Below are 23,722 nucleotides of genomic sequence, written 5' to 3'. Positions count from 1 at the left end.
AATCTGTACTGACTTCAGTAAGGTTATCAATCTGGCAATTCTTAAAGCATTGTTGGAGACAACAAAGGACAAAACGGTCTCTATGCCTATGAGGAGACATTAAAAATGCTTATTGTTGTCACTGTTGTCATCAACCCCCTTTTCCATTTTTAACATGTATTAGTAGCAAAAGGTGATTTTTCCCCAAGTGCTAATTTTTACATTCCTGTTGTTTTTTTACTGTGACTTTATTTCCATCATTTAGTAAATCCATTAGGACGTTTATGCTTTACTGGCTAATCCATTATTAGACCAGTAAGGTGTCCATCTGCAATACTGACCAATGTGTGACTAGCAAATCTCATGTCAGATGGCCACTCATGGAAGTTGTTAGTAGTGAGGCACTCTTGTTACTCCCACAAAGCGGGGAGACACCACAAAAAGCCTGCTAAGTTCCACAATGAATTGAAGAAGCTGGACTCTCATAAGCTTTTCAGCAGAAATACAGAAGCAAGACAAAAGGGAAAGAAGCAGAAAACAGCAGAGAGAAATTTAAAAAAGATGAGGCGACTCTCCCTTTTTACAGGAAACATGATGGAGGCAAGTAAACATCTGCCAGATGTGTTCCAATACTATTAATGCTGTCAATCGTACATACAGCTGAGTGAAAGGCTTAGCAACTAATCGGAACAGTGACAAAGGAAACACTAGGTGGCTAATGTGATCTAACAAGTTACACAGACTAAATAGCTTGTAATACATGGCAGAGTGTTAAAGCAGCCTGCATTAATCAATGATCTTTTGCTACCATAGCAGTCATGGTTCCTGCACCAGCACTCCATTAATGCTACAAACACACTACTTGTACTTCAAGGCAAAGACTGAAAAATTAAATGCCTGTAGATCAGTGTCAGATACATACAAGGGGCCACTGCTGTGTTCCTCAAACCTCTTTTGTCAATGGCCTGTTGAGCAGGGCTGCAAACACTGTCTGCGCTGAAGTCATTGCACCTAATAAGACTGACAAGATCAGAAATTAGGCTACATGAAATTAGAAGTATTAGATGAAAAGGCTTAACTAATTTATGCTGATGATTTCAAATTAACCTTCCTAACGTCAGCACTTAAATGGTCACTGGGTACATTCCATCTCATGTCATTCTAAAGCTCTTAGTTTGATGTTCCAACACCCTGATAAATGTTTAAAACCAGTTTTACTTGTTAAGAGTTAATATACTACTACTATAAAGTCCGGTCTCATTAGCAATCTACGCTTGCAGCTCTATTTTACATTTCATATAAACTTTTCAATAAAAATGAAAATCCAGAAAAGCTGAACACCACAGAGAGATACAGCATTTTTTTTTGTTTGCAATCATTGTGGGTGGGTAAAATGACAGCATGTAACTATATATTAAGACAAATGTAAAATTTCGACAAAGTATTCCAGTGCTTTTCAGATATATACTTTAAAACCTCAGGAATTGTTTCAGTAGATGTCATGCCTTTTAACTTGAAACGGATAAGTGCAAATAAGCTCCCAATTGTCTCCCCCACATGTAAACCACATCTTGGGCTGCTGTCTCTGCGTCCCTTTGAAGTTTCCCTGAAATGTCATGTGTTGTGAAGACTGCTGAGCATAAGCAAGACAGTTTGCGCACTCTCAGAATTCTTACCAGTTTCGACTGCTATTTGGTACCCAGCCTCAAGTCTTCTAGACGACCTTTCCAGCTTTTCTGTATTATCAAGCAGATGTGCTCTCTGGAAACAGAAAATATGAATAATATGGGGGGTCAAATAAAATGTATTATCACCCATTTCCAATTACTATATGCTCTTATATATGCAAATTCAGAAATGTTTCACAATTAGATAGCAAAGCCCTATGCAGACGTCAGCCTAGGGATGAATACAGTAGATGCTATTTTAAGTACAGCAAATTAAACGCTCTATTTTACATTACAAATGAGTAGAGCAAGTCAGGGTTATATTGTCTGATCTGAATGAATTATTTTATTTAACATATGTTATGAGAGGTTCGTGTTTCTTCTCTTTTACAATGGAGAAATCAGTGTTAACCACGTAATACTTGCTGCCATGGTTGATAAAAATCAAACCGTAATTATGCTTGATAAATTTTCAGTTACTAGAATAAGCCACAAAAACGCAGTTACAGCACAGAAGCCCTAATTCCGATTAGCAGAAGGTATTTAAGTCATCAAACAATGGTTTTGAAATATGCATTCCATATGTAACTAGTACACTTGACCAATAAGACAAAATGTGAATACAGCAAAGGTACACTGAATATACACTTATGGGTTTAGTAATGCACAAAGGTATAGGCCTTGAAATGTGCAACAAATGCATACCTCTAACTTGGAGCACCTTAACGGACACATAAAATGGATTTAGAATACCCTTCAAAGACAAAAAAAACATGAAATTATCTAAGAAGTTTTATCTTCTGTAACTTTAATCTAGTCCTTCCTTCTGCTATAATATAACAACCTGATTCTAGGAGGTTTCCAAAAACTTTTGTACTTAACAGAAAACATGACTATTATTCACTTTTCTTTTTAATTTTGAAAATCAAATTTCAAATGTAGTATCCCATGCCTGAAAGTGTTTTTAAATTAACTATGGGCATTATGTAATAAAATTTATTGCAAAAGTACAGACAAAATACAAAACATTACATGCAGATGGATATACATGTGTGTAGAGTGTCTATATCAGTCCGTTGAAACGGCTGACGATCAAACACCAGATGTTCGAACTGTGAAGTTTGAACACTGATTATTGTGAAGCCGCGGAACACCAAATTCTTTCCCAGGGAAAGAATTTGGTGGGCCGTTTCTGTGGCTTCGCGATTATCAGGACTGTGGTGGGAAGTTACGGGTCAGATTCAGGTAAGTGTGCTATTGTGTGGACGTTAGGGTTAGGGCGCGGTTGAGGTGGGTGTGCGATAGTGACAGACTTTAGGGTTAGGGCGGGATAGGTGAGTTAGGGCATGGGTCAGGTGAGTGTGCGATAGTGACGAACCTTAGGGTTAGGGTTTGGGTTAAGGTAAGTGGATAGATAGTAGTTTATGTACAGTTTAGTGTAGGGTTAGATGTAGGATTTTAAGTGTTTGTGTGTGGATTGCTGTTTTTTTGGTGTGCTTGTGTTGTGTGTGTCTTTCTTGGAACAGCGATTTTTTTCCCTGGGAAAAATATCGCTGTTCTAAGACTTCAATGTTTTTGTACTTCGTGGTTAGAATTTCGAACACATGGTGTTCATACTTCAGCCATTTCAGTGCACTGATATAGACCCGTGTGTAGACACACACACAATTTTTATGAACTATGTTTATTTTGCAAACAGTATACATAACACTGAATGCTGTGTTAAAATGCAACTTGTACTGCAAATTAGCAGATGAAACCCAATTTGTCTAGATTTCATAAAGCTATTTTTATCAGTGTTCTGTACTTACAATAAAGACTGCAAAAAAACATTTATTTACTAATTATGGTCAGAAATCCCATCCTGATACAGCACTAACACAGGTTGAAGAGACCAGTTTACCAAAATCTAGTAAAAGAGACATGGTGAGTCAAAGACATATATACAGAAACTACAACTGGCATGCACAACATTTCATAACCAGAGTAATCACTTCATCAATACCTTAAATGATGTTTCCTAAACGTTTCTCTGCAGAACATATAAAAATAAAATGTAAATATTTGTGTTAGTAAGGCTGTGATGTAATTACGGCTAGATTTCCATTCATCCTTTTTTTGTAAATGTATGAATTTATACATGATGTTGGCCAAGAATGAGTGATATGACTGTTGGTGTATGTAGTAAGACCCACCTATTACAAAACTGCAACACATAAATAAAATACTTTCTGCGCCATCAAAAAGATAGACTCCATCTCATATTCTGATGTTGCTATAAGCTGTCTGTGTTTTCACAGGATTTTATACAATAAACTAAAAACAACCTGAATCCTACAAACCCAAGTTTGAATCCCACAGCTTTCATGTGCATACTCTGAATCCGAGCAAATCAGTTTACCCAGCCAGAGAAGACACTGGTATCTAGGAAGTTTTAACACCTCACAAAAACATACTGAAGACCAAGCTGATGTGTGGCACATGCAAACAGCACAGCAGTGTGCTGCTTTAATTCTACACTCTGCAAACCATTTATATGTGAACAATAAAGCAACAGAGCTATAAGTGGGTATGTTTAAAACACTAACCTGGTGGGATGACTAAAAAAAAATACTTTTCAGTCACCCTTAGCTATATATGCTTCATATACTAACATTTATGTAAAATACAGATAAAGAATATAACAAGTACATCACATAATTAGAACAAAGTCCTTAAAGAAGTATGAATATTACTTTACTAAAATAAAGTTACTGCCTACAGTTACAGAATTATCAGTTAACTTGAACACTGCAATGCTTTGAAATAACAGCTTACTTTTAAAAAATAGTTTATTTTTTAAGATAAGGAAAATCATAAACACAATTTTCTCCACTGCTATTTATCTATTCATACGAAACATTTCAACTGTACTGCAATGAAGCAGAAAGAGTAGTGTGTCTGTACACATGTGGGTGCAGGTATTGTTTCATTTTCTACTTCATACATTTTGTTTAGAACTCTGGCTTCTATAGGACTAAATCCCCTTGCGCAATGTGGTTTTCACTATTTTCCAGCCATCAACTCCTTTCTTTACAGAATTTTAATCCAGCTTTCTTTTAGTTCCCCCCCAAGAAGACTGATCCTAGCTCTATTCGAGCTGTCAAAAGATGTAGCAACTAATCACATGAAAAGAGGCCCCTCCAGTTTTTTTTCAAAACCAGTTTCACAATCTGACTGTCATGAAACCTCCTACAACTTTCTCCTGTTGACAGATGTCATTTAAAATCGAAGAACTACTTTCTCATAAAAAAGGGGGTGCCATACATCGTATCTGAGTGGCTGTCTAGCGAAACGAGCTACCTCAATCTAATGAGCCCCAATGGATTGTGGAGATGCAGGCTGTATTGACATGCACGCTTAAGCTAATACACCTAGACCACTGCCTCCGAGCAGTGGCAGCCAGGGATACTGACAGAGTATTGCACTTCTGTCTTCAAAGAAGGGAAGTGATTAGTATGTTATCATTATCATTCGAAACGTGATTTCCCTATTCCCTCCCGGCAGAGGTGACACATCTCTGAGATGTGACCAGACGATCGAGGCAGCAAAAGCCACTTCAAAGCATGCTATCAATTTTTTTTTTTTTTTTGAGAAAAAAGGGGGGCCTGAGAATCATTAGAACAATGCATTCAGATCAACACAGATAGCTCCTGATGTGAAGGTCAGAAAAGCTAGAAAAAACAGGCTATATTAATTAAGTCATTCAGTATACACTAGGTAAGTTAACAGAAAACTGGAGAAAGACCTTTCCCACTCATGAAAGGCAGATTATTAAAACAACTACAAACAGCTATTAAACTGTTAAATATTATTTTAACAATACTATAATTAAATGTTAAATTAACAGCAGCTTACACGGTTTAAGTTACTTTATCACTCTGAGGCATTTTTATTTCTTTCCTTCTTTGTGAACATTTAATTATCGTTAACAAAAGAGTGGTATCTACCTTATAGTACTGTAATTCTGGTAATCTTAACCTGGAATCAGCTGTACTCTTTCCTTTTGGATTGACAGATGACTCCACTGTTCATGCGGACAATAGATAAAGGTGGAAATGTCACCTTTGCCATCTTAACTTTAACAATGCTCCAGTTTTAAAAGTCTAGTAAAATAACTTAAGGAAAACAGTGTATAAGACAGACTTAGAAAAAAATGTCTTGAGAGAATGCAATGTACTTTTTTTTTCAAAAGAAAGTTGTCGCTGTCTGACTAAAATAACAATAGGAAGACAAACATTTTCTGGGTTTTTTTATGTTACCATTGATTTTTATCATTAAGGAGACCATATAAAGGCTGTTCAGTTTCAATGCAAATGGTGACTGAAGGATTCAAACAGAGTTCTCAGGACATCAATTCTAAGTTCCTGACCATCATGCCACACTGCTTTGTAGTACTAAAAAATTAGTTTTACAAATAAAGCCAGCTGACTGATTAAAATACACATGAACAGGTTAACAAATTCAGAACAGTTTGTTGTTTAATAAGTGATTATGATTATTTCAGTTGCTGTCACACTCAATCATTTTATGAGCTAAAGTAAAACAATCCAGGATACCATAATATAATAGGAAATTACACTCTGAGGCAAGAGTACACATACAAAGTCTGATATTTTACATTATAACATTTTTGTCATACACAATTGCAAACGTGCAAATCCCACTCAAACTATTTTAATAGTTTGCCTGTCAGTGAAAAAAAATCTAATGACCACCTAATGTAGCAATAACCTAGGTTCCAGCACAGTGTAACTCAAGACAATGCTGTTGGACCAAGTGCTGAGTGGGCAGTTATCCTCAATGTTAAGCAGTATGGGACTTACTAGTGACTGCCTGATACTTACCGAATAATGAACAAAAACTACAAGAAAAACATAGCCAAGCTAGAGTTTTCATTGTGTGTCTTCAAAACCTCCTGTAACAGAGGACTATGGGATACATGCAAATGGCCCCTTAAGGAACATCAGGTGTTTCAGCTACATGGCTTCTGAATGCCCATGACTTTTTGTTGTCTATTTATGGATACATTCAGGCCACTAAAGCCAAATACCACTATCTGTGTATATGCATGTTTTGGCCTACATATCACCTCGTCAGCACAGTACAAGTGGACTGTGTTGACGAGGTCTGGTCATAAAAAGGCTGAAATAGGCATATCCACAGCTAATGGGGTTTGGCTTTAGTGGTCTGAATGCATCTATAAACAGACTTAACAAAAAGTCATGGGCATTCAGAAGCCATGTAGCTGAAACACCTGATGTTTCTTAAAGGGTCATTTACATAAATCCCTCTGTTACAGGAGGTTTTGAGAAATCACACAGTGAAAACTCTAGCTTGGCGAGGTTTTTCTTGTAGTTTTTTTTTTTTTAATTGGATTGGCTATGTGACCTTTTTACTCTTTGATTTACTGGATGATAAAGTCAAAATACTTATGCTGAGTGTCCTACAGCAGACTACAGCTGGGTGGCATCAGAAAAATTCAAGGCAGTGTGCCTTATAACATTGCCCATTATATACCATTTCCAGGGGTGGGTGGGTGGGGTTACAGGAGGAGAAACACCAGCATCTGGGTTGTAACGTATTGTCAACCTCAAATCTTTGCACTCCTCTCAATGCCTATAAGAAAATAGGATCCATGGCCTTTGCTGGAAAGCTGGTTCATCAAAAGACAGTCAATCGGCAATGAATCTACTTCCTTTTTTGAAATGGCTTACTTTTCTGTAAGCACCAAGTCTCCCATACCCCCATGCAGTAAGCTTTCTCCTTACACCTCTAATTTTAATATAATTAGTTTTGAGGATGATGGCTGTCAATGAAAGAGCACAGCCTTTATCACTGTAACTCTCTTTAGTGAATGCAACTTTCAGCCAAGGGTTACAATTCAAACACTTAGAAATCAAACAGAAGTATAACTAAAATGTGCGCCCCAGTAGTTATTTACCACCTGCAGAAACACCTCCCATCAAACTCAGGGTGTGCCAGGACTACAACAGACAGCAGCAAATACGATGCATATACTAGAAGGTCAGTAAAGTGGGGGGTTCAGATGATGTCTCTAAACAGTAAGTCAAAGAAAAATATCAATGATTACTTCATATCATCTGCATAATACACTTCAGCTAAAATGCAAAAAGCCTGCCATTCTTTTTTCTCAAAACTTTTAAGATCATCCTGCCCTGCTGTTTACACTCCAAACTTTGGAAAGCAGCAGGAAGAAACAGTGACTAATGACAGATTTCCTTATAGAAACTAAGAAGTTCCACAACCAAGAGATAAGAAAGCAATACGAGTAAAGAAAGAGCGAGACATAATAGAGTAGAAGATATTAATTTTAGGTCGAACAGGAAGGAGTCCAATCTGACAAGGACACCACCTGTAGAAAAACAACGTTATTCTCATATTGTACGAGTCTTTTTTTTTTTGGGGGGGGGGGGCAACACAAACAATCATCTTGAAATTTTAAGCAAGATACCAGTCTGTGAAGATACTGTAATGCCTAAACAAAAGAACAATGTTGACACTGCTTTGATAAATGTAAGAAATAGGGATAAGCAGAGGTCACATAGCTCTAAACTACTTTGCTCAAAAATCAGGAACAAAGCCAAAAATAATAGGAGGACAAAGGTAAAAAAATCGGGGATAGTTTTTAAATATTACTCTAAACCACACAGAAAGTGAATAGAGCAGGATTTGCATCAATATACATTTTATGAAGAATAAGAAAGAGACTAATGTCTGGCGTTACTGAGTTACTGAATCTTCTGTGACAGAAAAGAAACAAATATTTCACAAGGGATGAGGCAAATCAGGGATGCTCTGCAAAATGAGGGGCAACTGAGAGGTATGGGTAGGCAGACCGTGTGTCTAATACCAGAGGTTACACAAACAGCCAACTTTTTCTTTTTATTGCTGTTAAGCAGAAAACTTGGACAAGACTGCAGAGGTTCTGGTAAATTCTGAAATTATCTGATTCACAGTAGTGTGCTCTAAACACTATGCCCTACAACAATGAAGGCAGGTAAGCATTAAACCTGTGTGTTAGCCATAAACAACAATTTTATTTTAAAATATTAACCAGACAATGCAATGGAAGTTGTTCACAGGTTCAATGGGAATTATTAGGCTTGCATGCCAGGGGACCTTTAAGGAGCCTAGCCCAAATTCCTAGTTGCCCCCAAGCATTGTCTGGTTAAATGACTTGCTCAAGGATGCACAAGAGGCAAAAATGGCTATGGGAATCAAACCATGTATCACAGGAACCATAGCTAACAGCCTTAACAATCTGCAGATAAATTATGAAGACATATTTGCATACTTGCAGTGGTAACAATTAGAAAACAGTTAAAGAAAATAATTTCGAAGCCTGTAAATGTTTATGACAAAGATACAAAATGTTGCTCGTTTTGCACTACTTCATCAGGTTACCTATAAATATAAAACATATGCATTGTATTTGCATTACTTTTCTACATAAATAAAAATGTTTCACTTTTGATCAATACACCTACATAGTTAGAAAATAAAACAATCATAAATAATACCATATCTCAAACCAAAGAATGCAACACTCTTGCTTTAACAGCCTCAAAAACTTCTGAAATTAGCTATTATTCACATTAACTATCACCTACAAAGTAATATGAATTCAGTGTAATCTTTTCTCATAAAATGAAAGGCAGCTGTCTAATGTGCAGTCATTTAATCACTGAGCATGTCTAAATCAATGGCTGCAGTGGGTAGAAAATGTCTGCAGAGCTTCTTGGAATAAAGGTCTTGACTTACACATCTACAGGTCACAGCTAAACTTGTACAGACTGTGCAAATTAGAAAACAGATTGGATGGACTTATGTTTTTACTTTTGTATGCTTGTTTTGATGTTTTAAGTTTGTAAATAGAAAAGCATAGCAATCAAATTTTGACAATGAAATTCTGAAAAAAAATGGAAACACTTTTATGTGTTTTTGGTATTTAAAAAGAGATCAGTAACAGTGGGGTAAGGAGATTTTCCTTATTCCCTGCTGTTTTGTGATTTCAGAGTTAGTATGTGTATATATATTGATTTGGCTTGCTATACTGAAATGCAAATTTAGATAATTTTGATGTTTCAGCATAGACCCGCTCTACCTATATACATTCATACAATTATATATATATATATATATATATATATATATATATATATATATATATACATATATACATATATATAGGATCCGTACAGATCCCCGACAGCACTTTCTGCCGAAGCAGAAATCACCAAACATACATAACCGAAAGTGCTGTTCACCGAAGCAGCACTTTCAGTTCTGTATGCTGGTTGTGCCGGTTGCACTACGGTGCGGTTAAGGGAGAATTAATTTTTTCCCACTGTAGTGTGTCCTCGGAGTGAGAATATAAAAGTGGTGCAGGGGGGGCTTGCCCCCCTGCATAAAAGAAGATTGTGTTTTTTTTTTTTTGAACGGACTTTAATGAAAGCACTTTCGTTAAAGTGCGTTCGGGTATTGTGGATTCGGACTACTGAACTTTCGTTCAATAGTCCTAGATCCATTTATATATATATATATATATATATATATATATATATATATATATATATATATATATATATATATATATATATATATATATATATATATATATATATATATATATATATATATACTCACACACATATGAAAGACAGAGAGAAGGAGAAAGTCTAAGTGAAACCTTGGTTCCTGGGTCTATTGTAGGATATCGGTAGCACTACTGTGGTGAATTATTTGATTTTGGAGTGCTGGATTTTTTGTTTTTTATGTTATTGGTATTAAGTGCACACTATATTCTCCTGCCATGCATTGAAGTTTATATATATATATATATATATATATATATATATATATATACACACACACACACATATGGGTCTACCTGAAAACGCCGAAAGTCCTAAACACCTATGACGAGAACACCGACACCAGAAGATCAACAATGGAGAAGACCGACAGTTGAGAATCCCGACGCTGAGAACACCGACATGTTAAGGTAAGTGTGTGATAGGGACGGCCGTTAGGGTCAGGGTGTGGGTAAGGTAAGTGTGCAACAGTGACGGACTTTAGGTTTAGGGGCGGGTTAAGTGAGTTAGGGTTAGGGTGCGGGTAAGGTAAGTGTGCGATAGTGATGGACTTGAGGGTTAGGGGCGGATTAAGTGAGTTAGGGTTAGGGTGCGGGTAAGGTAAGTGTGCGATAGTGACAGACGTAAGGGTTAGGGGCGGATTAAGTGAGTTAGGGCTAGGGTGCGGGTAAGGTAAGTGTGCGATAATGAAGGACCTTACGGTTAGGGTTTGGGTTAAGGTTAGTGCATGTAAGGCTTAGTGTAGGTTTGTAAGGTTTTTGGTGTGTTTGTGTTGTGTGCGTGTTTTTCGGGAAAGGTATTTGTTTTGTTGATTGTTGGGATTGTGGTTTGTCAGGCATGTAAAGTTTCGTGTTTTTGAACTTTTGGTTTTGTCGTGTTGGTTATTTCGTTGTCAGTGTTTTGGCGTGTCAGTGTTATCAGGTAGGCCCATGTGTATATATATATATATATATATATATATATATATATATATATATATATATATATATATATATATATATATATGTGTGTACACACATATACAGACACACACACATTACATATGTATATTTTATATCATGGCTTGCCATCAAAATGTGGAGTCCACATTGCTTGACACAGCAAATGCGAACTCTGACCTGCGACTGTTAAAAATGCTGAACACTGATGTTCTGAAATGCAAAATCTCACCCCCTTTTTGACCCATGTTAGCACTTGTTTTTAGTTGTACAGCAGTCGGAAATGTCAACGTTCGGTATTTTTGCAACATTTTGCAATATCGGCATTATGGGTTTCGCTTAATGGTGTCTATAATATGCACATTTGTGAATTTGCACTTGAAATTTTGATGGTAAACCATATCTCATATATATGTGTGTGCGCATTTATACGGTTATGCATCAGGTTGGGGTTCTCCCCACCTCTGGATAACAAATGGGCATAATCCCAGTAGTAGAGTCTTGACAAACGACAGGGCAGAAGTGAAAAAGATATAGAAAAAATATTATTAAAAGTTTATCTTCTTTTTATTTCTACTTCCAAGTACAGTAGTACCTCACAGTTAAGGAACAAGTGACAACACCAAGGTTTGAATCAGCTTTGCATGTCTTGTGCAAAGAGCCACATTAAGTAACTAAGGTTAAACAATGATCTAAGTAAGAAATCTTTTACACAGTACTCTTGTCATACTTGTGCAATTCTAGGTGACTGTAATTCACAAGTGGCATAAAACTATTTCAAACTTCATTAAAATTCATGGAAAGAAGCTCCATCAAAGCCAATATAAAGCATTTAGAGCACATCCTACAAAACAGCAGCAGACAGAGCCTGAATTATCATGGCCTGCTCACATCTCCAGTAAATCATTCTTATTAGTGAAGAGATGTGTCTTTTTTCTTGCATAGATGTTCTGTCTCTGCATCACCAGATACAAACTATTGCTACACATGCACCTATAAGGGCAGATCTTGATTTGCTTTCTTTTCTTTTTTTCATTTCTGATAACAGATTCTCAATAGTTCATACTGCTAAAAACTGCTGCAATGTTTCTACTATTTTTTGTCAATTTAATATTTCCACATCTAGAATATACAACCAACTTAAGCCATAAAAGAATAAAAAAAATGCTCAGATAAGTACCAAAGATATCATCATACGTGATGGTCACAGTCACAAGCTCAGATACGTCATACTACAGCATGCAACACCAAAAATGACTTTGATATCACTCTCCCCTCCATCTTTCCCTAGTTTGCTCCTCACATTGTCTTCTGCCTGAAGTTAAGCTCTAATGTGCTTTAGTAAACCCATATATCACTTTTAATTTTGCTCTTCTACATCCGCTTTTGGTCCTATTCTTTCAATTTCCTTGGTATTTTCTTTCACTCCTCCAGCCATAGACATTAGTCCTCTCTAACCAGCCTTCTTTATCATCATCCCATTCAGAAAGGCAATACTTCAGTGCATTACCCTGCAACTGTGTGACTTTACAGTCCTCATCACTACATTCTCTGTATAAGCAGGTAGTGATGTTACTGTCCTCTTATCTCCATGTTCACTCCATATAAGCAGGTAGTGACTCTCTACAGTCCTCATCTCTGCGTTGACATCCATATAAGTAGGTAATCTACCTCTTTCTCTCCACACTTCTAGCATTCACTACTCATGCATACTACCTGTGTGGTAGCTGCATATGCCGGACATACACTGGCCCTTCAGCCCTTAAAATATTTGCAAATAAGCCAGTATTTCTCTTACATTCAGTCCAATTCCATACGTCACTCTCTCTCATATCTAGTTATTTTGCAGCTTTCATAACCTTTCTTTTCACTCTATTCTGTAGTGTCACTATATATCACCCACACCATACCCTTCCTTTGCCAAAAAAATAAAGAAGAAAGAAAGAAAGGGCAGTACTGCCAGGTTTTGTGTATTTGTGCACACACATGACTATAAAAACTGAGAAGAACACATTGTGGGTAAGGTTCTCTTCAAAGCTTTTATTCCGAATTTTGCTGATCCTGCAGCTACATGGGATCAGAACTACAAGGATCATTTCTTAATGGGAATCCGAAGACCCTCTTCTTACTATGGCATTTTGGACAGCTTGGCATTCCTACCACCACTACCAATGTACAGTATTTTATTTAGTTCACAGTTATGGTAGACCTTGTGCAGAGGGATGAAGAATAAATAGCTTTATGATTAAATGCTTCTGCAGCATATGAAAGGCAACATGTTCATAAAATTTACTGATTAGCTGATTCCTTTCTTGCAGTTTGACATTTGAGTCCAATAACAATCCAGTGGCATGAATGCATGTCAGATCATTAAGCCAAAGTTTGGCACAAAAGTTTTTTTTTGATGAATTTTTGAAGAACTGATCTGGACATGAACTCATAAATGTATTACTCTAAGTCACAGAGGGGGTACTATTAATCACAATGCCACAAAGTTTTGTTTTCTTTAACACCCATGTCACTTGCTCAGAGACGTCCTTACTGGTTATAGTTATACTGCCCTTTAATGCATAAACACCCAAGAACTTTCCAGCACAAGAACAGATCTGGTAAGTCCTCCTCTAAATATGGTCCCCCAAGCAGTGTCACCATCAGTGACTTCACTGAGCGCCAAAATGATGCGTTTCAAGTCTTTTGCAGAGATTATCTTTGATGTTTGATGATAGCTTCTTTACTTATTTTGCAGTGGCCCGGTGTGAGAAGTTGTTTTCTGCCATCATCTTTTTATCCTTTTCAGTTCACATCTAAACATTTTGAAATCTTTAAATACCATCTCTGACAAAAGCCTTGACAGAAAATGCCTTTCTTCTCTTAGTCATCACTTCATTACCAAATAGTTAAGTCTGCTTGCTGATTCATAAGTTTGACTTGTTATTTTAAAAAGACCGCAGGTCACCAACATTCATTTTCTGGGACTTCATTCTGTCAATCCACAGCTGTCCTGCAAGACTCAAATTTAGATGCACATGTTCTGCTTTTATATTGCCTTATTTTGTGTTCTTTATGCATTAACAAATGAAACAAAAGCTGGCTCCCATGTTCAAGGCTAAAACCCTCCTCTGACCTCACTATTACTTTTATTTATTTTCTTGCATTTACAGACAACCCTGTGATATGGATCTGTAGACAAATTACCAAAAACAAGCAAGCAAAATGAGCTGAATAACATCCCTTTGAACTACGGAAATACATTCAAACATGGAAACAAATAAGCAGTACTGAAGCTTATATAAAAAATGTACTCTGGGGAGCAACTGTTACATTTATGAATGTATCAGTGCATTTGGACTGCAAGCTTTAACATGGACAGTAAATTGGCCATATGGTAAGGTGGCTTTGTAGCTAAAAACTCACAAGAGACTAACTCAGGTTTAGTCCTGAGCTCTAAATCAATCGCTGATGTCTGCAGAAAGGCAGTACTTGCATCTTGTGGTCTCAGTATGGTTTGGTAGTCTTCTGGATACAACACCCACCTCACAGCTGCAGGTTAGTACTCCAACACACACACACACACACACACACACCTCCCTCAAGACATGAAGGGGAGGGTGACTGAAGAACTCAAGGCTGTAAGTATGGCAGCAGCCTCTTGTGCATCTGACTTCTCCCTTGCACAACAGTTTCAATAAAAAAATGCTGTATGCATGTGCCAGAAAGGATACCTTTCAGAAGTACCTTTCTGGAGACACTGGAAAACAAGAAGGTCCTACCAAATACACTGATATTGGGCGATTACAATTACCCTACCAATCACTGGGAAAACTACTCGAGTACAAACGCCCAGGTCCAGCGATTCCTGGAATTCATCAACTGAAACGCCCTGGATCAGCTGGTAAACTCCCCTACCAGAGATGAAAACATATTAGACCTGGTCATCCCCAACATGGGCGTCAGCTGTTCCACACACCGGAGGTCAACCCGTCACTGGTTAGATCAGACCATAAACCAATCACTCTGGATTGTCCACACCCCACCACCACCCCCAACTAAGGAAACCACAGTAAAAACTTTTCTGAAGCAAACTTCACCTTACTTAAGACAGAAGTGGTAAGTTTCGCAGCCCCCACACTAAAGGATAACGCTGCCCAAGATGCAGAAACTTTTACAAATGCACTCTATGAGCACCTACAAGGGATGCATGGATTGTGCCATCCCTAGCAAAACCAAGACTCACTCCTCTAAGAGAAGGAAACCAGTTTGATGGACCCCTGCCATAAACAGGCTATACAATAGAAGGAGAAAACTAGTTCAGAAAAAAGCAAATCCAAAGAAGGAAAGACATCCCTGATCAGTATCTGTAAGAAACTGAGGTCCCTCATGAAATCATCCAAGGCTAACTTCGAAAGAAAAATAGCCAAGGATTCAAAAGATAACCCCACAGCCTTCTTTACCTATGTTAAGAATCTAAGTGGCAACTTGCAGATATGCACTGATCTAATGCAAGATAGCACAAAATATACTGAACCTACTGGTATTGCCAACATCCTGGCAGATAGATTCAGTGCAAACTTCACCCCCCTCTCACCTCCAAAAGGGTCCACAACAATACCGGAAAAGTGTAGTGTCCCAAAAATCACAGAAGCACAGGTGAAAACAGCCCTTTCAAAAGCCAAAAACACAGTGTCAGTGGGACCAGATGGTGTCCCAGGCTGCGTCTTGCACGAACAACAGAATGAACTAACCCCCCACCTAAACACGCTGTTCAACCTCAGCCTCTCCACAGGCTATGTGCCCATAGAACGGTGCACAGCAACGGTTATTTCTCTCCACAAAGGAGGGGCCACAACTGACCCTGGTAACTATTGCCCCATAAGCCTGACTAGCCTGGTCTGCAAGGCTATGGAGTGCATCATCATGGAACTTATGAACAAAAGCATTGGGAACCTCCAAACACTTGACCCGACCCAGTTCGGCTTTGTTAAGGGCAGATCATGCCTACTAAACCTGGTTGACTTCTTCGAGACAGTCACCAAGGCCATAGACGAGGGAAAGGTGTTTCACACAGCCTACCTTGACCTCGCCAAGGCTTTCGACACCATTCCCCACTCAAGTATTATAGAAAAACTCACCAGCCTGAACATAAACCCCTACGTCATGAGATGGGCTGCCAACTGGCTTACAGACAGAACTCATACGGTAAGAACAGCGGGCATCAGGTCACCAGTCACAAGTGGTGTCCCACAAGGCTCGGCCCTGGGACCCCTACTGTTCGACGTATACTTCTCAGAAGTACAAGCAAACACAGGAGGACTATGGCTAAACCAAGTTCGCCGATGACTGCAAACTGGGAGCCATAATTGACTCTCCGCCTGACATGGACATCTTCCAAAAGGGCCTTACTGAGATGGACACCTGGTGTCTAAGTCATGGCCTCAAGCCAAATGCCAAAAAATGCATAGTCATCCTGTTTGGGAAAAACAAAACACCCACAAATTACCACAATAGGTGGCAGCCCCCTTAATAAAGACGAGGTAATAAGAGATCTGGGGACCCAGGTAGATAGTAATCTCTCATTTGACAATGATATTGCCAAAGTAGTTAGGAAATCCTTCTATGTGGCCCATTTAATTACTAAATGGTTTGCATCTAGAAATAAAGAGGTTATAGTGCCCCTCTACTCGTCACTCATTAGAACCATCACAGAGTACAATGCCCCATTTGGGATGTACCTCACAAGACACTTCCAACAGCTGGAAAGACCACAAAAGTACCTCACCAAGAGAATTACTGGCCTCAAATATATGTCCTATGCAGCCGAACTGAAAAAACTCCGGCTGTACTCAGTGGCATATCACTTACTCAGAGATGATCTCCGCCTGACTTACAAAGCCATGTCCAACTCAGAATTGATGGACATGCTCCACCTAAAGAAATCCAAGTCACTGCGAGCCACGCACTCTAATGAGCTAAACCTCGCCACAACAATAAATATAACATGCTGGCGCGACAGATTCCTGTCACAGAGACTCCCCATGCTTTGGAACAAAATTCCAAATTGCATCAGGCAGAGCCCCTCACTAACACTATTCATGAGAAACCTTGACAAGTGGATGGGTAACAGAAAATACACCCCTGGGATCACTTCATTGGCTCTGCTTGACAGAGGATCAGTTAATTAATCAATGGGGCGGCGAAAGCCGACACACTCTGGCTAGGCTTATAAATGCCCTCGGGCAGACAGCCTAGTACCTACCTATGAACCTATAAGTGTATGCAATAAAAACCATGAAGGTGCACCACAAATTTCATCTACTTAAAAATTCCTGAAAAAAAGGCTGCTGAAGGAGAAACAGGCCTTGTAGAATGAGCTCTAGGACTAGTGGGTAAAGATTTGTTCTGCAAAGGATATGCACTCAGACAAACATCTGGACAGGGTTAACTTAGTCACTTTTTGACTTGGCTTATTCGGACAAAACAAACAAACAGCTAGTTATCTTCTTATTGCTTTTGTCCTGCAAAGGGAAAGTTTGAGCTGCAATGCACATCCCCTCAATCTCCCACCCCCCACCTTGGTCAGGAGTCGTCCACTGTGGCCCTTGCTGGGGGAGGGGGAAGAAGAGAAGAGCCACCCCAAAGAAAGTGTTGGAGAATTTAGCCACTATTTTAAATGAGACCTGCACAGCTGAGTGATGCGTATTAGAGTTGATGGGTGATCAAAAATTTAGGGCCACTGAACATCCACTGCAGTATGTGCATATAAAACAAAGTGTGAATGACCATGATGGTCAAACAGGTTATCATCCTTAGGATTTGACAGTCCAAAGAAGCTGCAAGAGTGGATGATTTAGAAGACATTGGATGACAGCCAGAGTGAATTTATTGGTGGGAAGACTGACAATGTAGTTTTGTTGTGTCCAGATGAGTGAGTCGACTGAAGGCTTGATTTTACCTAGTTCACAGTAATACAAAAAGATAGGCAGAGGTGCAGCAACTAATCTCCGGTTGTGGCAAGAGACTCTGAGAGCAGTGTGGAGCCAAAGTATGGGAAGACCCAAATCCCTCTGAACCTCTTGTGGACTGATACTACTGCCACACACTTGGTGAACATCTGGGGGATGTGGTGAGACTGAAGAGTAGGGCTCGGAATTGTAAATGTTTCTAGCTGGAAGCACAGAAACTGCTTGGATGCCTTGGCAATCTTGATATGGAAATAGACACCCAAGAGTTCTATCGAGCACATCCAGTCGTTTGTTTTCAGACACAGCAAATTACGTACAGTGACCATTCCAAATGGGGTCTTCTTGAAGCATGAGTTGAAGTCACTGAGATCTAGGATTGGTCTGCGGTCCTTAATTTTCCTTTGGAACTAAAAACAATCTTGAATAGTTTCCGAACACTCTCTGGTCTGGTGGGGCATCTTGGATGGCTGCTTTTTTTAAGAGACTCTGTACTTCTCTTTTGGCCGCTTTTAGTTTTTGGGGTGGAATATCTCGGAGAGGGTAAGACTGTTGGGGGGGTATGGTATAGTCCAAGGATACTCTCTCTCACCCAAATATTCTGTGTGATGGCCCCCCACACAGTTGAGAGGAGAGATAAGTAGCTCTCAACTACCTCCAGCCATGAACAGTCAGGCAAACTTTCAAGGACAGTGGAAGTTTTTGCCTGACAAAAGTCCCCAAGATCCCGGATTTTTCAGACCTCTATGACCTCTGGGATGGCATCTATTAAAATTGCCGCCTCTGCCAAAGCCATTCCTGTCTAAGGGGAGAGTCACTGAGGTTTCTAGAACCATAAACATTTGGACTACTTTCTGATTTCTGTTACAAAATATCTGAGGAGGTTCAAATTTGACACCTATTGCATGTTTTGACATATCTTCGTGTTCACACCTCAGTAACTTCTTTCACTGCTGACCTGAAAACAGCAGAACCATTTTGTCGTGTGTTAAGGAAAGATGTCTTGAAATTTTCTGCAAAGTCACAAAGGAGAAGCCAGTCATGGTGCCTCTGCTACTCTAGTGGCTGTGTCGTATAATAACCACATGATTTGAGTAGTAATCTTTAGCATGGCACTCATGGTCGCCTCCAGCTGTTACTCTGACTCGGGATGTGTAGCGTTTGCTAAGAGTCTAAAGCTTATGTCACTAAATTCTTTGGACGTGATTAATATGAACATCATAATTCAACACCTTCAAGGCACAGGTTCCAGAAGTGTATGTGTGCTTCTCCATTTTGTCCTCCGCTCTGGACTCTGTTAGAAAGATAGACAGCAGATGCATTGTCTGATATCTGACATCTCACATCTGATGTCGCTTGTTTGGTGGCTGATAAAGTAAGAAATACTGGTTGAGGCTAGACACATGATCTCTGGCTGTCTTGGATACACCAGTGCCAAAACATGGATCAGGGAAGGAGCAAGTATGGGTAATGAAGGGCCAATCCGAATCACAATGTAAAATGAGAAGGGATGGCATGACACCCATCTTAATCTGTGCACTCAGAAAAGCCCTCATCATTCAGTCACAATCTGCATCCATAATACTCCTGAAGGATCTGACAGAGATGGAGGGCGGTCTTAAAATTAAGCAAGTGAGTTCCCTTTCCAATGAAAGGCTGCTAGCAGCTAGTCAAGAATGACTATAGGCCATGACATGCATAGAAGGAAGGAAGAAGACTGGCACTGAGAGTGGTGCCAAATACAATTGTGATGTCTCCTGCCTTGGGGGTTTCCATGCCAGAGAAGAACCAGCATCATCACATTTTCTTTTCTTGACGTCTCTTTCTTTGTCTCTCTCTCTCTCTCATTCTTTTTCTCAGCTTTATCTTAAGACATATCAGTAACACTGAACCGTTTTTAGATCAATTTACTCTTTCTATCAGCAGAAGACTGAGGCCCAAAGGCCTTACAGACAGCACAATAAAAGATATGAAGTGTCACTAGTCACATCATACAATGGTCTTGGCCACACTTGGCACACATCCTGAAGATCTTATCAGGCGTATCCAATTACATGAAGAGAGACAGTACAAAGCAGTAAAACTGTAAACTAAAAATAGTAAACTCCAAGAAATATGTGCAAGAAAAAGAAGCTTTTTAAAAAAATAAAATAGAGCATGAAAGACAGACTTTAGACCTCCTGCATATGTGTCAATATGGAGCTGAGAAAAAGTATCTGTTAACAGCAAGGGTAACGGAAAGTGTGTGTGTGTGTGTGTGTGTGTGTGTGTGTGTGTGTGTGTATATATATATATATATATATATATATATATATATATATATATATCTTGAAAGTTATACAAGAAGTTTTAAAGAACTCCAGTAGAAGAAAAAACTCAAAAAAGCCATATTTATTCAAAAGTGTAATGTAGAAAAGAACACTTAGCTGGAAGGCATTGAGGATCCCTCCAAATGCTAAAGGCAGCAAATAAGATCTGAGATATTATAGCACACAAGAGGATTACATGAGCGAAATATCTTCAAGGAGCTTGAGGCAAGGAGCATTAGTCAGGGCATCTCAGATCCAATAAGCAACTCAGTACCAAGCAGTCAAATCAGATGGATGAAAAAGGATCTGCTTTTCAATAGAAGCAACACCATACCTCTCAACTGTACAGATTTTCACAGAATGCCCAGATTTTGCCTTATTATTTTTGGTCCATCTTTCATAAAATTGTGGCTTTCTGGCAAATTAGTGGCACATCATTTAAGATTGAAGTTAGAAAATGATGACAGACATTTGAGTTTTAGACTTCATACCCTTCAGAAAATTCAAGGTAATGCAAATCCTGTTATTCTATCAACTTTCTAAGTTTGTAAGAACAATATTTAAAAATTGTCCCTATTTGTACCACTTTTTCATAGCTTTGTCCAGAGTTTTTACTCTAAGAAGTTGAGAGGTATGAGCAACACCTTTTTGTACTTTCACATGAAACCAGAAGATAGCGACAGTACAAAAAAGCTTCAAGGATTAGTATTTCTTTATCTGCAATATATTAACATATAAAGCTTGCTGAAATTATTTTAAGGTACAGTATGAAAACAAATAACTGCTTGGTAGAAAAAGTGTGAGGGAAGAAAAGGAATGAGTCCAATTATAATAATTAAAAATTACAGAGTGAAAAAACTGTCAACACCTAGTTTACTTTCTTTTGTTGATGGGATGAATTCACCTAGGCTTGTGGACTATTTTGGAAGAGACCTAAGTTGAATTTTATGCATACAGGAGAAAACTAGTCAGGTCACTGGTGAAATTCTACCACTCCTTCAATGGGGGGGTGGAGAGTTAGCTTTCCATGGGAAAGTGAAGATGGCAGGGGGAAGAGAATGGAGGTGCTGTTTAAGAGTAGTCTGTATATTACTGTACTGGATGATAGCAGCTTACTAAACTCCACATCACTGAGACTTACTGGGGAAGCTAAGCTACAAGAATTGTCATCAAATTGTTCCTGTTGTGCCATAAGGGATAAAAGTAACTGATGAAAAGTGAGCCATGGAAGCATTTCCCTGCAGCTCATTTATGAATCTTTTTAGAAAAGTATACTTTCTGTGATGTCGGAGGAACAAGAAGTGACTTGGTGCAATTCAGAAGATAAGAAAGAACAATGATGGAGCACTGATGTTTTCCGCAAGTTTTAGGAGAAGGAATGAGTGATGCTGAAAAGAGAATGAATGCAATGGAACATGCAAGAAACTAAGGTCGCTTTAAGAGTTTAGTTATTAGTCATTGTCTACTCATCGGATAACTTAACTAGACTTACTGCAAAAGCATCTGAAATGCAAGCACTCTGACATGGTCAGTGACATAAGCTAATGTTCACAGATTTTCAAACATGGAGTTAGAAGGAAAACATGATGTATGTGCTCTGATTGTAACCAAGTAATTATGGTGGTGATTGCACATGCCATAACCAGAGATGAGGAGCTGTATATATATTTGTTTTCCAGGGTAGAGCAGAGATCTCCAAGGACCTTTTCCCACACACAGACTGGGAGCGGTGTCTGGTTAAGTGCATGACATTGATGAGAGCATGACCTACGCATAACAATGATATAAACAATATACCATTTGTATAATTTTTTCAGAGAGAGTCCAACACCAAAACTCTATCAAGCACTTCTACTATACTAAGGGTGCATTATGCAGATCTCAGGTATGGACCTGTACGACACCACTTGATTTACTGCCCCTGTTAGGAAAGGAAACAGTTGGTCTAAATCACATTTCCCACTTCCCACTGTGACCATCAGCAAATAAATTAACTAGTAAGTACTCCTGCCCCCACCAGTCAAAAAGAAATTACTGTGCCCCCATGAGAGACCCTTAGATAAAAAAGGCAAGAAAAAAGTGTCTAGCTCTAACTTAAAATCAAACACTGCATGTTAGATTTGTAAGCACAGATCACAGTCTCTATTCTATCTAGGGCAGAAAGATTTTGTCCCCAATGAATGTAATCTACTGAAGACAATCACAGGGCAAAAAAAAAACAAACAAGATTTCTGTCACAAAGAGTGTGACAGTCAGCAGACAAGATACAGGATATACAATTCAAGATCTAAACTAGGTGGTTTCTCAATGGGACAGTCCTGAACTAATCAGATGGGTATGACAACAGAAAAATTCCCAGCCTCCAAAAGTAAAGTGTATAAAATATAGAATTACCAAGGTCCTGCAGTCTAAATTAGGCACAAATGGAAAAACTAATGGGGATCAGTATATGACAAGGCAGATAATCACAGCCTTAAATACTACAAATATGTTTGCAGGTCCTTGGCACGTGATGATGCTGTCTGCATCACATACATTCTTCATAGCAAAATAAGCCTTTTTCAAGGTTTGAGTCATGTCAAAGCTCTCCTGGTATAAGCCATGACAGACTTTTCAAAAAATAAACAAACAGCTCTTGTTCGTATATCTATTGCTTTCTGTCAGTTAAAAGTTCACGTACTGAATACCCCCAAATCTGCAGGATTTGCAAATACTGGGCAGTTATTTGACCTTCAATGAAGCATAAAGTATGACAGCAGCAAGTTGCACTTTTAATGATATTGTGGGCCAACATCTGATGAGGGCTGCAGTTACTAAAGCTTCAGTTTCTGCGCAAGTAAAGGGATTAATGGATGAGAACTGACCCATAAGTGAAACGACATCCACTGTTAGGGAAATGGGTTTTGGCAGATGGTCATCAAGAATCAACCATCTGCCAAAACAACACACACATCTTTGGAAGGTCAGAATAAAGCAAATGATAATTTCGGGAGCCTCAAACATAGATATGATTTAAGAAACGGGTAATTAAACATCTTGTATTAGACACCTCAAATCAGTAATCCATTCCTAGGAAAAAGCTTTATTTACGGTTTTTATTCATCTGTGAGAAGACAGAGTTAAATAATTCTTACCACAGCCAACTGAAATTGTGCAATATTTTTTTTAAATACTGCAGTAAAAAATGATAACTTTTAAATACTTCAGGGATTCATA

At 38.6% G+C, this 23,722-nt stretch overlaps 1 protein-coding gene across 2 annotated transcripts in view; it reads right to left on the bottom strand.

Moving 5' to 3' along the window:
- The window catches only part of VTI1A (vesicle transport through interaction with t-SNAREs 1A), a 3,369,915-nt gene that overhangs the window by 2,435,548 nt on the left and 910,645 nt on the right, over nt 1-23,722 (bottom strand). For both annotated transcript variants that reach the window (XM_044055852.1, XM_044055853.1), the window contains one exon: nt 1,656-1,740. In XM_044055852.1, the coding sequence (XP_043911787.1) occupies nt 1,656-1,740 (85 nt within the window). The remainder of the gene's footprint in view (nt 1-1,655; nt 1,741-23,722) is intronic.

The sequence above is a fragment of the Protopterus annectens genome, chromosome 14.part0 (assembly GCF_019279795.1).
Source record: "Protopterus annectens isolate FY-2018-M chromosome 14.part0, PAN1.0, whole genome shotgun sequence".
NCBI lineage: Eukaryota > Metazoa > Chordata > Ceratodontiformes > Protopteridae > Protopterus > Protopterus annectens.
Note: the sequence above shows the minus strand (reverse complement) of the source record. Positions and strands in the feature narration are given on the sequence as shown.